Source organism: Paroedura picta, chromosome 8 (assembly GCF_049243985.1).
Source record: "Paroedura picta isolate Pp20150507F chromosome 8, Ppicta_v3.0, whole genome shotgun sequence".
Classification (NCBI taxonomy): Eukaryota; Metazoa; Chordata; class Lepidosauria; order Squamata; family Gekkonidae; genus Paroedura; species Paroedura picta.
The window spans coordinates 83,789,555-83,804,534 of record NC_135376.1 but is presented as its reverse complement, the minus strand read 5'-3'; the positions used below and the strand labels follow the sequence as shown (position 1 = coordinate 83,804,534).

The 14,980-nt window shown below is 42.5% G+C and overlaps 1 protein-coding gene across 1 annotated transcript in view; it reads right to left on the bottom strand.

Annotated features, from left to right (window-relative positions):
• Positions 1-10,125: 10,125 nt before the first annotated feature.
• Positions 10,126-14,980, bottom strand: part of BICC1 (BicC family RNA binding protein 1) — a 152,189-nt gene continuing 147,334 nt past the window's right edge. The window contains exons 20-21 of the mRNA XM_077350640.1: positions 14,688-14,787; positions 10,126-12,943 (exon numbers count right to left, since the gene is read on the bottom strand). Coding sequence (XP_077206755.1) covers positions 12,813-12,943; positions 14,688-14,787 — 231 coding nt within the window. The 3' untranslated portion in view covers positions 10,126-12,812. The remainder of the gene's footprint in view (positions 12,944-14,687; positions 14,788-14,980) is intronic.

Below are 14,980 nucleotides of genomic sequence, written 5' to 3'. Positions count from 1 at the left end.
CAGGGCAGCCCCTGAGGCAGCAGCCAGAGAGGAGGATGAGGAGGAGCTACGGCCTGGTACCAACTGATCTACGGACCAGTACCAGTCCCGGAACCGGGGGTTGGGGACAGCCTTGGTAGATTTGCTAGGTCTCTCCCAGCAACCAGCAGGACATAGAGGGGACTTTCCAGGAGAGGGTTGGAGTTCCAGGCAACATCACTGGTAACGTGGCTATGTCACTTCTGGATGCACAGGAAGTGATGTCATCACCCTGTGATGCTGCAGTGATGCTCAGGCAAATCTCTATGGTAAAAATGAGTTTCTGCCCCAAAACATCAGCCAGTAGTCACTGACATAATGACATAACTTCCTGTTCATGCTGGAAGAGATGTCACCACATTGTTGACCATGTTGCCTGAGCCTTCATCTTTCTCCTGGTAAGATCTCCTGATGGCCCGCTGATTAGTGGTGGGCAGGCCTGTCCTGTCAGGGAAGACAGGAGACCTGTCTCCACTCGGGGGGCTGGAAACCTTAGACCTGGGAAGAATGGGGTTTGGGGAGGAGAACAATTTCTGCATCATATAATTATGTTGAATCCAACCTCCAAATCAGCCATTTTCTCCAGAGATACTGATCTCCCAGTTATAATTCAGGGAGAACTCCAGGCCTCACTCAGAGGCTGAGAACTATGGCCTAAAGCAGATGATCTACAATTGAGTCATGAGCCTTACCTTAAAATGCACATTATGAGATCCCAGTCTGGTTCTTGAACCTGTTAGTAGGGGAAGAAGTTTGGGAGAAACATCAAGCCTCTATGGCCCCAAACAAACTTGTGGTTGACTGCTATTCTTCCTGAGTTGCAGAGTTTCACCCACACACTGTGGCTACGGCATCCTTTCTCCTCTGAACAAACTAATCCTAGATTCTGAATGTTTCAGCTCTTGTTGAGGTAAAACACAACTAAACACCACAGAGAGGGTATAATGACCTAGCAGAGAAAACCGACCCCGTGCTTATCGCCTCGTTTCCATTCTAGAATTACTTGCTTTCTGCTGCCCTCACATAATACAACTTTGTCCTGTAAACGTTCCTTTTCTTTTTCTTGAAGATTTGGAAATCTTCCACATTCATCACTTTAAATAAAGACCAGGCAGCGCTGTGTTTGTGTAACTACAAAGTCCACAAAGCTATGTGTGGTTCCAAAAGCTGCTCTGGGGCCTCTAACATTCAAAGGTCGGAGACAGGATATGATGAAGAAATGATTAAACAAAAACTGGAAAACCTGCAGCCAGTTTCCATAAAGGAGGGCCATGATTCAACCCTAGCATCCAAGGCCCAGGCCTTTATGTATACCAGATGCACTGGACTTTTCCTCAGCTTGCCATTTTTAACATTCTATAGCAGGGGTAGTCAAACTGTGGCCCTCCAGATGTCCATGGACTACAATTCCCAGGAGCCCCCTGCCAGCATTCGCTGGCAGGGGGCTCCTGGGAATTGTAGTCCATGGACATCTGGAGGGCCGCAGTTTGACTACCCCTGTTCTATAGGAATCCCGGGCCATAAGAACTTCATAGATAACATAACATTTTGGTTATGTAGGTACCTCGATAGCTTCCCACCCCTATTTTGTTGTGAGGTAGACAGTTTGTGAAAAGGAGAGCTCCTCTATTTACTTAGACTGTGGAATAAAAAAGAGATCCCAAAGTTTTGTTGTCGGGGCTTCCCTGAAGGACACAAAGAGGCCCGATGTTTGAGATTTCTATAACTGAAGAGAGTGCATTTTAAGGTTCATTATTCAATATCATTCCAGATACTTCTGAAACGATGTCTTTTCTTAATAGTTCACTCACTAGTGATAGGCTGACATTAGGACATTGGGAAATACCTGGACTCTAGTGGGGTATAATGACAGAGTCTAACTTCCAAAGTGGCCATTTTCTTCAGGCAAACTTGCCTGGAGATCAGGTGTAATTCCCAAGAGATCTCAAGTCTGGAGCTTGGCAGCCCTACCTTACATAGTATCATCAGATTTATGTATTCTCAGTCTTAAAGCCATAATGGTACACTACAATGACTGAAGGACTCAGAGGGAATTTGGTACTCATGCCCAACTCACTGGCTTGACTCCTGCATCTATTTGTCAAAAGAGTTACGGGCTTGGAAGAGCTCAGAGACCCAGCCTTGCTGTCCAGAAAAGCAGGTTGGCACAGTGCTCAAGAGTATATTCTATCAACATCATTTTGCTGGCTACCTCTCCTATTTTATACGCATCTGGCCGGACCATCCAATTGTACACTCTTGTAACTGTGTGAGCTGCCCTTGAACACTACCAACAAACTGCAGCCAGGTTATTGCTAGGGGGTTGTTGATGGGTATATGCTTTTCCTATGTGAAAAACAGTGGCACAGAGGGAAAGTCTGTTTCAGAATTCAGTTTAAGGTGCTGGTTATACCAGGAGACACAGTGTGACACTTCAGCACTGAGACCTCCAAACAAAATTCATTTCATGTTAGAAACCCAACTCGATCCTTTCCTTCATTGCCTAGAGGGTCTGGGTGCACACGAGGTCTCTCAAACACAGCTTTTCTTTCTGCCTTTTCCAATCCATCTGTTCATCTCCAGGAAGTTGTGACAGCCTTTGGCACAGATGGAATAATTTCCATTATTTATTCTTAGCCGAAATAACGCCTGGGATTACTTAGCCTCTCTGCCAAAGCAGACTTTTCAGCCTCTACGAGCAAAAACAAACTATCAATACACACCACAATTCGGTGACCTGACACAGGATCTTCGGCATTTTTGTGGGACATCAATCCATCAAACCAAAAACAGCTTGAAAAGCAAACTCCAGCTTAACTATGAAAAATCTGAGGAATGTGATCCCTATCAATGACTTACAAATGCTATCATATTTTGGCCACATTCTGAGAAAACAAGAGTTTATTTACCCCCTAGATCAGATTTATATACCACCCTTTCCAACAAACAGGTTCTGGGGGATTCCTGGAAAATACACTAATCCTAGGAAAAGTTGAAGGCAGCAGGAAAAGAGGAAGACCCAACATGGGATGGATTGAGCCAAAGGAGGCCCACAACCCTGTTTTCAAGACCTGAGCAAGACTGTCCAGGAACGGATGTTTGGAGGACAGTAACTCACAGGGTTGCCATAACTCAGAAGTGGCTTGATGGCACATAACACACACAGACACACACTGGGGGACCACGCAGGGGGAAGGAAGCAGAAAGCCAGCCAAGCTACATCTTTACGGGCCTCCCAGTATCTCCTGAAAACACAGTCTATTCTGGAAGGGCCTTTGAATGAGAATTGCCTGTTACTGCCCTGACTTATTAAAGCTGTTCTTATTCACGTTTCAGCTTGTAAAGACTGCTTTACAAATTGCTAGACATTGTGGGTGTCCGTCACATACGAGGGGTGTAAACTAACCAAATAGAAGCCCAGATGCAAACATTGTGGACAGAATTAAGAGGAATGCATGCAAAGTTCTCCCATTCTAAGCAGCAGGTAGCTGTTGGTTTCAAGAGAATCTGCAAGCCATTATCTGCCTATCTCCATATTCACAGAAAACCAGAATTTAGAGCTTAACAAGAACATAACATGTCCAATTTCTACCTCTCTGGTTTGTAGGCAGCGCTGTCCTACTTCCAGCTCTCTGGCCGGTAACGGACGCTCAGGAAGACCACTTGAGCATGAAGGGAATTCAATGTCACAGCCAAATTGTCTGTCACCTTTGGGTTAGCCACTGGGAAGCCAGATGGCTGTAGTGTTGGAACAGAGCTATTCTGACCCTGGAACCATCAGCTGTTCTCCATTGCAAGTGTTTGTCTTCTGTAGCTAACACCCAATTAATGAAGCATCCAGGGAGATTAATCATATTCAACTAAAGCAGTTTCATTGATGTAACACTTTCACCTTTACGGCTCCAGCTAATAACATATGGGGTTCATTTCCTATGATGTACCTTCTCCATCTGCTTGAAAGGGTGGGGAGAAACTTCTAGGCTTGGACAATGATTTGGATGGGGAGTAGGTGAGCTCCTCACATACATATAACAGTCCCCAATGGATTGTTCAATTTTTACTGGTTTAAGTGTTTAAAAAAAATCATCTGTCTTGGAAGCACAAAGTCTCTACACAGTATCCCTGAGCATCCATGTTTCCCAGTTAAGGGGAAATGTTGTTCAAATGATACAGATGAAAACAGAAGCACATCTTACATGGCATATTCATGTAGGTACATTCAACGTGCACAGATTAACTTCAAATACGTTCACTGGCATGAGAGGCTATATACCTGGGCTATCAACAGTTTTATAATTGTAATGCTTTTTATGGTTTTGGTATGTTTTAACTTTGCTCACTGCCTCAAGCTTATCTCTGTAAACGCAGGGTACACATTGTCTTCTCAAATAGTGCATACATTGTATTTAGTATACTTTATAGTAGCATACATTTTATATATATATATATATATATATATATATATATATATATATATATATATATATATATATATATATATATATATATATATATATATATATATATATATATATATATATATATTACATAGAATCATAGAGTTGGAAGGGGCCACACAGGCCATCTAGTCCAACCCCCTGCTCAACGCAGGATCAGCCCAAAGCATCCTAAAGCATCCAAGAAAAGTGTGTATCCAACATTTTTTTTTTGTTTTTCTGGCCAAGAATCCTGATATTATCAGATTTCAGAAGCTAAGTTTGGTGTAGTGGTTAGGAGTGTGGACTTCTAATCTGGTGAGCCGGGTTTGAGAATCTTTTGGGTAGAGAAAAGCGGCATATAAGAACCAACACTTCTTCTTCTACTACTTCTTTTAAGAAGTTTTGGCTCTGGTCAATATTTGGAAGGGATACAACCAAGCAATACCAGGGTTGCTAAGCAGGGGCAGGTAATGGCAAACCACCATCATAGAAACCATATGGGGTCAACAGAGATTGCATTGCCTCACAACAGGCTTTCCTTTCCTAGCATACAGCTGGTGATGGTTAAAATTGTTTTCGAGGTAGGAATCCCCCCCCCCCTTATACAACAATATGATAATCTTTCCTGTTTCCCTCACTCATGCACAGGATTTCCCCCCCCCCCTGCATCTTCTTCCTTGCTAAGCAGCCCCCTTTAGCTATTTTCTTCTTATTTGTCTATGGTAGTCCAACCCAACAACTTTATTTTATATACATATATATATATATATTGATGACGATATTTATATTGATACTGGCCTAGCCTGGGGAACTGAGATAAACGACAGAATTACTTTCTTACACTTTGCTTTTGAAATGGCACACGAGAGGCTTCTGAAAGTTCAAAATAAAGAAAAATGTTTTATTTAACATGGAGGAGAAAAGGTCAGGTGGATTTAGGTGTAGGATGTATGAGCAGAACTGATTAAAAAAAACTGAGGTAAGTTTGTATTGTAAGTTTAGTGAAACTTAACAAAAATTGAGTCCAATGGCAGTTTGGTGTAGTGGTTAGGAGTGCAAACTTCTAATCTGGCATGCCAGGTTTGATTCTGCACTCCCCCACATGCAGCCAGCTGGCTGACCTTGGGCTCGCCACGGCACTGATAAAACTGTTCTGACTGGGCAGTGATATCAGGGCTCTCTCAGCCTCACCCACCCCACAGGGTGTCTGTTGTGGGGAGAGGAATGGGAAGGCGACTGTAAGCCGCTTTGAGCCTCCTTCGGGTAGAGAAAAGCGGCATATAAGAACCAACTCTTCTTCTTCTTCTTCATCTTTAAGATCAACAAAGATTTATTCAAGACTTGAGCTTTCATTTGCAGGCACACTTCCTTAAACAAAATGGAACAAGGATCATTATAGGAAAGGTAAATTAGTGGCAAATTAGTAAACTGTGTCCTAGTATCCAAATTACACCATATTATGCCATATGATAATTCTCTGCTAAATAGCTAATCAGTCCTTTTGAGTTCAATTGTAGTTCACAAAACCATTGGAAAAATAAAAGTTTCCATGTTCGAAATGAATGGCAGAAACTTAACCAGTTGTGAAAAGAAATAATTCAATAATATATATATATATAATATATATATATATATATATATATATATATATATATATATATATATATATATATATATATATATATATATATATATATATATATATATATATATTACATAGAATCATAGAGTTGGAAGGGGCCACACAGGCCATCTAGTCCAACCCCCTGCTCAACGCAGGATCAGCCCAAAGCATCCTAAAGCATCCAAGAAAAGTGTGTATCCAACATTTTTTTTTTGTTTTTCTGGCCAAGAATCCTGATATTATCAGATTTCAGAAGCTAAGTTTGGTGTAGTGGTTAGGAGTGTGGACTTCTAATCTGGTGAGCCGGGTTTGAGAATCTTTTGGGTAGAGAAAAGCGGCATATAAGAACCAACACTTCTTCTTCTACTACTTCTTTTAAGAAGTTTTGGCTCTGGTCAATATTTGGAAGGGATACAACCAAGCAATACCAGGGTTGCTAAGCAGGGGCAGGTAATGGCAAACCACCATCATAGAAACCATATGGGGTCAACAGAGATTGCATTGCCTCACAACAGGCTTTCCTTTCCTAGCATACAGCTGGTGATGGTTAAAATTGTTTTCGAGGTAGGAATCCCCCCCCCCTTATACAACAATATGATAATCTTTCCTGTTTCCCTCACTCATGCACAGGATTTCCCCCCCCCCCTGCATCTTCTTCCTTGCTAAGCAGCCCCCTTTAGCTATTTTCTTCTTATTTGTCTATGGTAGTCCAACCCAACAACTTTATTTTATATACATATATATATATATATTGATGACGATATTTATATTGATACTGGCCTAGCCTGGGGAACTGAGATAAACGACAGAATTACTTTCTTACACTTTGCTTTTGAAATGGCACACGAGAGGCTTCTGAAAGTTCAAAATAAAGAAAAATGTTTTATTTAACATGGAGGAGAAAAGGTCAGGTGGATTTAGGTGTAGGATGTATGAGCAGAACTGATTAAAAAAAACTGAGGTAAGTTTGTATTGTAAGTTTAGTGAAACTTAACAAAAATTGAGTCCAATGGCAGTTTGGTGTAGTGGTTAGGAGTGCAAACTTCTAATCTGGCATGCCAGGTTTGATTCTGCACTCCCCCACATGCAGCCAGCTGGCTGACCTTGGGCTCGCCACGGCACTGATAAAACTGTTCTGACTGGGCAGTGATATCAGGGCTCTCTCAGCCTCACCCACCCCACAGGGTGTCTGTTGTGGGGAGAGGAATGGGAAGGCGACTGTAAGCCGCTTTGAGCCTCCTTCGGGTAGAGAAAAGCGGCATATAAGAACCAACTCTTCTTCTTCTTCTTCATCTTTAAGATCAACAAAGATTTATTCAAGACTTGAGCTTTCATTTGCAGGCACACTTCCTTAAACAAAATGGAACAAGGATCATTATAGGAAAGGTAAATTAGTGGCAAATTAGTAAACTGTGTCCTAGTATCCAAATTACACCATATTATGCCATATGATAATTCTCTGCTAAATAGCTAATCAGTCCTTTTGAGTTCAATTGTAGTTCACAAAACCATTGGAAAAATAAAAGTTTCCATGTTCGAAATGAATGGCAGAAACTTAACCAGTTGTGAAAAGAAATAATTCAAAGAGACTGGTTGCTTGCCCCGTCCGTCTCTACCTAGGCATGGAAGCATCCTTGCAAGTGACAAGCTGTGCTGGCAGGTTATCTTGAAGGTGATTTTGTTGCTTCTCTCAGTTCCCCGGGCTAGGCCAGCATCAATATAAATATCATCATCAATATATGTACATAAAATAAAGTGACTGGGTTGGACTGCCACAGATAAATAAGAAAATAGATAAAAGGGGCTGCTTAGCAAGGAGGAAGAGAGAGGGAAAAAATCCTGTGCATGAGGGAGGGAAATTTAGTTGTGGGAAATTAGCTAGTAATCACCAAGAGGCAGTGTGGCGTCATGCAAGATCTTTTATTGCACAGTTTTCCAGGTAATTACGTCACTGAGGCAGAACTGAAGCAGACAACGATCTAAACATGGAAGGATTTTACTAACACACACTAATTAGACAAAAGACAACACATGCGCACTGTAGCATAGAAATATACATTCCTAGCCACTAGCACACAAGGAAAAGGCTTACGGGGGTGGAATCTTTATTAAGGGTTGATTGAAAGTGATATCTACCTGTCTTCTGGTGGAGCAGAGTTCCAGAGGTCCAGGGAAGCAATCTGGGGCGACGGACGAGGGACCAAGACGAGCGTCGGACAGAGTTTCTGTAGCCTGGAAACTGACTGCACTTTGTGGCTGTGGGAGCCCAATATTTAAAGGAAATTTGCAATCTATGGTTATATGGTCCTGATCCTACCTTGTCCAGGGGTTGGACAAAGAATTTGATGGCCGGGTCCCAACAAAGAAATGGGTTGCTGAGACGAAAGCTAGCTGCTGGGAATATTTCCTATCTAGAAGGGCTGATGGCCCAGTTCTGGCAAATCCTGGATGATTGCTTGTGCCTGGGAATAGTGATACGGGAAAGGACAAAGACCAAACCTTGGATTAGATTTGGTGTTGAAAGAGGGTGGCCAGTTCCTTTCACAAGACCACAAGGGACACGTAGGAGTCAAATTGCCTCAAGATAGAGATCTTAAAGCCAAGAGATACGTCTTAATTGATATATTACTGTTACATGGATTACAGACTCTGCAGTGGCAATCATTGAAGAAGTATTTGAAAATGGGAAAAAATGTACATAGGAGCCTGTTCTGATTGCCCAGCAATTATGATTTATACACCAAACAGAAGTGGCTGTGAGACTTATAATTTTGGCCTGCTGATTTCATTTTTCTCTTATCTATAACATTGGGAAATCAACGGTGTAGTCTCTCTATACTTGCCAGAGGTGCTGACAAACTCCTCTTTTGTTTGCAAGCAAGTGGGCTGGGGAAGCCTAGCTCCAAGTCCTGCTTGAGAGCAAGAAGTGGATTTCAGTTGCTCTCCCATTATGCTTTGCAAGGCTTGACCTGGCTTTTTCTCTCTGATGCCAGGGTCTGCGCAGGAGTGTCATGAAGGGTTGGCATGGGTGTGCCAGTCTGTGGTGGAGGGGTGGCAGCCCACGTAACAGCTGTGCAGGGGAAAAAATCCTACCTTGAAAACAATTTGTCACTACTTTAATTTGTGATACTTCAGACCAACACGGCTACCCACTTGAATCTATCTTTGTGGTGAAAGTTGTTAAAGTTTGTGGAAATGTGACCTGGGTGGGGTTTCCAGTTTTCAGGAGACTTTGGAGATAGAGCTGGGAATGGGCAGGATTTCAGGCAGGGAGGAAACTCAGTGGAGTACAATGCTATGGAGTCCATCTTCCAAAGCAGCCATTTTCTCCAGGGGGAATGATCTGTTACCTGGAGCTGAATTGTAAAGCCAGAGGTCCCACTTGGAGACTGACATCCCTAGACTTCTGCTGGTGGCAGTGAACAAGGAATGTTTGCTTTCCTGGTACAGAGGGGTTTGTGGAGAGTCTCCTCATTAAGGAATGGAGTGCTTTCCTTTCTTTTTCTCAATGGTTTTCAGATTACATAATGCTGCGTAGTGTTCACTCTAGCATTTTGCCAACTTTCTGCTTTCACTTAATTTTTGTCATGTTTGAGAGGCTTTTAAAAATCTTTTGTAGGGAACTGTACTCAGATCTCAATTATCCACCCTTCCAATCTTCTTTCTTTCCATCCTGTTTCCTCACCCAATGACCACCCTTCCCTCAGTCTGGTGTCTTATTTTCCAACTCGCTTGCTCTATTTCCTCTCCACACCCTGGTCGACGGCTTCTCTTTCCTTTCCCATTGTCCATTTACTGCTGCCACTACTGGAGGCCCATCAGCATTTGGATGTTGGAATGAACTAAGGATGAATCCAATCCGCAAGCCATGTCCTTCCATGTCCTGGAGGATGACCAAGGCTCCTTGAAGCCACATTCTGAGGAGAACAGGGCAGGAGAGGCCTGCACTATTACAACAGTATCATTAACATTTTATCTGCCTCAGGAGGCGTTTTCCCACAGTGAGGCCATGAAGTGAAAGAAGACAAGACTACATTTAATAAGCAGTGTAACAAGGGGTTATATAAATTTATTCTTTCATGTAACATTTGATTAGTTTCAAAAATTCCCATTTGTAAATGCTTTATTCCATTTTCATTTATTTTTTTAAAAAAAGAATCACTAAAAAAGAGGACCCTTTCCCTCCCAAAATACAATCTGTATCTGCTCTATATTTACAGATAACTGGTCACTATAAAGGCACAAATTTAAAACTAATGTTTCAATATTTATTGTGCATAATACCAGACTGACAATACAGAATGTTGCATTGCCATATTCCCTTTTGTGGAATCAAAAGGAGTGAGGAAAAAAAAAAAGTATTTCTTTTCCAGTGTGGCATGTGAGAACGTGTGAGAAAATGTGCAGTTCTTATCTTTATTCCTATTATATCTGGGAAATTTTTTGCTTCAGCATAGATCGCAGTAGCTGAAATGCGGTTTCTGGAATAATACTGTCACAATGCATGGCATTTTAAAGTACAAAACCAAAGGAAAATTCAATATCCACATTTCTGAGTGCGGGAAAGAATGCTTCCTTGGGAGGCGGGACAACAGAAATCAGAGACTCCTGATATTCTTCTCCTGTCCCAGACTAAACCCAGGTTGCATTTTGGTAACAATAATTTACACAGGCAAGCAGAGGTCCTGATCCGCTAACACAAGTGCTTAACTTTACAACACATGAACAGACTCATACCAAAGGGAGTACTCGTGATTTAAAAAATTAGTGTTTTCAGTATCAGGATCTCTACCTTTAACTGCGTAAGCAGAAATAGCTGTTATGTTTCAAGACTGGAGCTTAGGTTTCCAGTCTGAATGAATGGCTTCACGCACATATGCAAAAAAAGAGTCTCTACAGCCTTGGAAGTGCTCACAACCTAGAGAATGTGACCCGCAGATGTTTCATTAGCACCAGCAAATTGCTCGGTTATACAGCTGCTAATGAAACAAGGTAATAGATTGCTACTGCAGCTATGCTCTCACTTAAAAACGAAAAAGAAAAATTCCCTTTTGTGTGTTATGTTTTGCCTCGCCCCAGAAAAAGAATTCTCCACAGAAAAGTGTCACAGATCTCTCTCCCCACCAGATTTTGCATATATAAAAAAAATAACACTATGGTAAGTTGATTAAATCTAATGCCTTCAGTTGCGAGTGGTTTTTACATCCACTTTAAAGGGTTTGTACATTGTACATAAATAAGACATTACAGTACAAGTTAATTCACAATAATTGCTCTGGGAATGTTTCTCTCTTTCTGATAAATTCAGGTTTGGAAACATATTGCATCTCAAAGAGGCAGTTCATGCTATCCACTTTGTTTCATAAATTTATGTCTAGTCGTTTTTGCAAAAATACCAAAAGAAAAAAAGAAAAAGAAAAAGACAGAAATGGTATAAACCAGATTTCTTGACCTTTCACAGTATAGAACACAACTGTTAGCTCTGGCCATGATCCACAGCATGGACTCTTTCCAGGGGTAGTCAACACAAGAGTTTTGGAAACTGCTCACCTCGAAACTGACAACTGCATCCTTGAATCAACTCAAGGAAAGCACATGTCACTGAAACGGCTGGGTGCGTTTTCGGGGGTTGGCCCTATCCCTTGAGGAAGAGTCATGCAAGCAATCTTCTTCTCAAAATAAATATGCAACAGGTCTGTCTTGTCACATAGCATGAAGGCTGTGTTTGGGCATGAGCGGTGGCTCAGAGCTCTGGTTTGATGAAATCCCCTTCCATTCTTTATCGTCAACTTTTTGGTTGATTGAATCTCTGATGCACTCTAAGTGCACAGATGCTAAAAAATAAGATGTTTGCTATAAATAAAGTGGCAGTATATACTTAAAAAGACGTCCTTTGCTTTGAGACAACCATTAAAATCAGTCCTGGCATTACAGGCAGCCGTTCAATAGGGTTCCATTGGTGGCAATAAGGTCCATTTTGGTCTTCCGTTGCATCGTTTTACAGTGTGCTAGCTCAGCTGCAAGGATTTCAAGACTGCTTTCCCAAAAGTGAGAAGAACCAAGGTTGGCTCCAGCACTGAAGTATCTGATTAAGGAGGACTTTGGCAGAGGGGGAATGAAGAAATCATCAAAAATTGATTTTGCTAGTACCATTTATGGGTAAAGGGCTTTTCATTTAGTGAGGGAAGATGTGTGGCAAACATTAATTAGTGACAAAGGATAGGCCCCCCCCCTCCACAGAAATTAGAGGGAAACAATACAATTTCCACAGGACAAGAAATAGAGGACGTAAAGTGCAGAAAGACCTCAATTAATTAATTTTTAAGCAGTACCAGAAATACCTTCTTGTTAAAAAAATCCCCCACATGCTATGCCCCTCCGTTATCCCAGCCCTTCACTCTTCGTTCAAAGAAATAAAAAAAAAAATTCAGTGCATACAATATCGTTATTATTATTATAAGTAATAAAATACTAAAGAACCCTATATTATATTGCAAATTCTGTTCCAATCTACACGAGTAAAACAATCCACATTTGGTGCTCGGAAAGACGAAAACAAGCGTTCTCGCTTTCTCTCTCTATTTTTTGGCACAAGGATGTTGTGCAGAAAAGCAAGGCTTTGGTCCTTGGTCCCTAGACTCCCAAAGTGCAGAGGGTGGTGTGCAGTGATGGCCGTCCACAGGATCGCCATGTCAGGTGGTGCGGTCGACCGCGAGAGCTCCCCTTAACTGCTACCAGCGGCCGCTCACGCTAGCAATGTCCGAGTGATACTGACGAGGCAGCCGCCCGCTGGCCCCGCCTTCCAGGAACGAGGCACGGATGCTGGAAGGCTCGAACAGTTTCCTTCGGTTCTTGTTCAGTTCTGCGTAGGGAAGGGGGGGGGGGAGACTCCCGTGAAAAAACAAACAAAGCTACTAATGGAACAGGGACTAGACAGGCATGCTTTAATTAAACAAGCGAGCAAGTGCTATTCATTTAAAAAATGCAGAGATGCAAGGGGAGAGTTGGCAAAGCACACTGGTTCGTGGTTGTTTTAAAGTACTTTTAATACACACACACAGAGCTCCCCTTCAGTCAAGCAGTGATCACTGCGCAGTGGTGACAGCTGCTGCCAACGTAATATTTTCAATACCCATGTTCTGTGCCTTATATTGAGTCAAGTTAGCTATTCAATGATTTTTGGCTGACGAACAATCCTGACCGAATCATTGTTATGTGGGGTATCTTGCCCTTGGATGGGCTTGTTTTTAGTCAACTGTCCTAGCCACCCATTAGATCAGGGGTGGCCAAACTGTGGCTTCCCAGATGTCCATGGACTACGATTACCATGAGCCCCTGCTGGCAGGGGCTCATGGTAATTGTAGTCCATGGATATCTGAAGAGCCATAGTTTGGCCACCCCTGCCTTAGATATTGGTAGATAATATTCTAAGATGGCTTCAAAGGGTGTGTAATTCTGCTGCAAAGCTGGTGGATCTTGTCGGAGCTGAGAAAGTCCTTTCGGACCACTTGAACCTTCTATAAGCAGAAATGTGAGCGAACTCTGCATCAAATTTCTCGGTTAGGGGAACCGTGAGATTTTGAACCTTTAAAGCCAAGTTGATTGGCAAGCGGTTGCTATTTTGGGTCCTGACACTTAAGTCATTTTCATTATCTAACATTTCATGCGAGGCTAGGTCAAAATCAATGGTCCTAGCTCCTCGCCTTGACCAGAAAGTGTCCTCACCAGGAATACCACCCTTGACTGCGCCATTCAAAATAAACCAACCTAATCTGCTTGCTGATTTGGCTAAGCAAAATCCTTTCCAATTTGATTGAGCATTTTTGGATTGTCGGGAGAGGGGAGGGGGTATTAATGGAAATGTTGACATACCTGCGGGATGGGGGGAAGCAGCACTGTTGCTCAAATACAACATTTCATCCAAGCGGCTACCTCTGGCATTAAAACTGCCAGCTACTGAAACAAAAGCCATGGGGGATTTCAGTGGGAGGCTAGTTCGTTACTTCACAAGGTTACTCCAGAGTTCTTGCAGCCTGAGCTGCCTATCTCGAGGGGCTACGTATGCATTGATTATATGGTAAAATCGACGGAATTGTACAGCTGCAGCCTGTGTGTGTTGGGCACTTGACCCTACTTTTACTACTGTGGCCTGAAGTTTTGCAGAGACCAGGGCCTAGTCTGCACACACAGAATAATGCACTTTCATTGTGCTTTGGCAGCTGGATTTTCCGGTGTGGAACAGGAAAATCTACTTCGAAAGTGCTTTGAAAGTACATTATCTATTGTGTGCAGAACAGGCCCACGACTGCCAGGCCTCCCTCAGTGCTGCCCTTCCTCTCCGCAGCAGAAGCATCTAATTCACATGGACAGAGTTTCCCTGCAGGTGATGACCCTTGTGCAGTGGTGGCAGCTGCTGAAAAAGCAATGTTTTTTAAAAAATAAAAAGAACCCTGCAGCAGAGGCAGTTGGAAACCCTGCTGTAACAAAAGCCCCATCTTCACAATACAAATGCTAAGCATTGTCACCCTTATCGCAGCGTCCCGACGGACTGAGAAATGAAGGGGCTTCCTGGATGAGATGCACCAGCACCGCCGGGGCTCGCTTACCTGAGATTGCGAGCAGCATTTTCCTTCGTGCACCAAAAGTAGTGATCCCGAGCTCTTTCAGATCCTGATCTGTGAGAGTCAGGAACGTCTGAAGATCAATCTGGGGAAAAAAAATAACAAAAATGATATATTGTCTGGTTAGGAATGACTAATAAGCCTTTGCCATGAAACACTGCAGTGAGGCTGTTTGTAGGCAGCATTGATAGCCTCACTGAAGAGAGAACAGAGCACTGCGGGAGGTTTCAGATGCACAAATCGAAGCATGATTCACAGCAGTGAAGAGTAACACATCA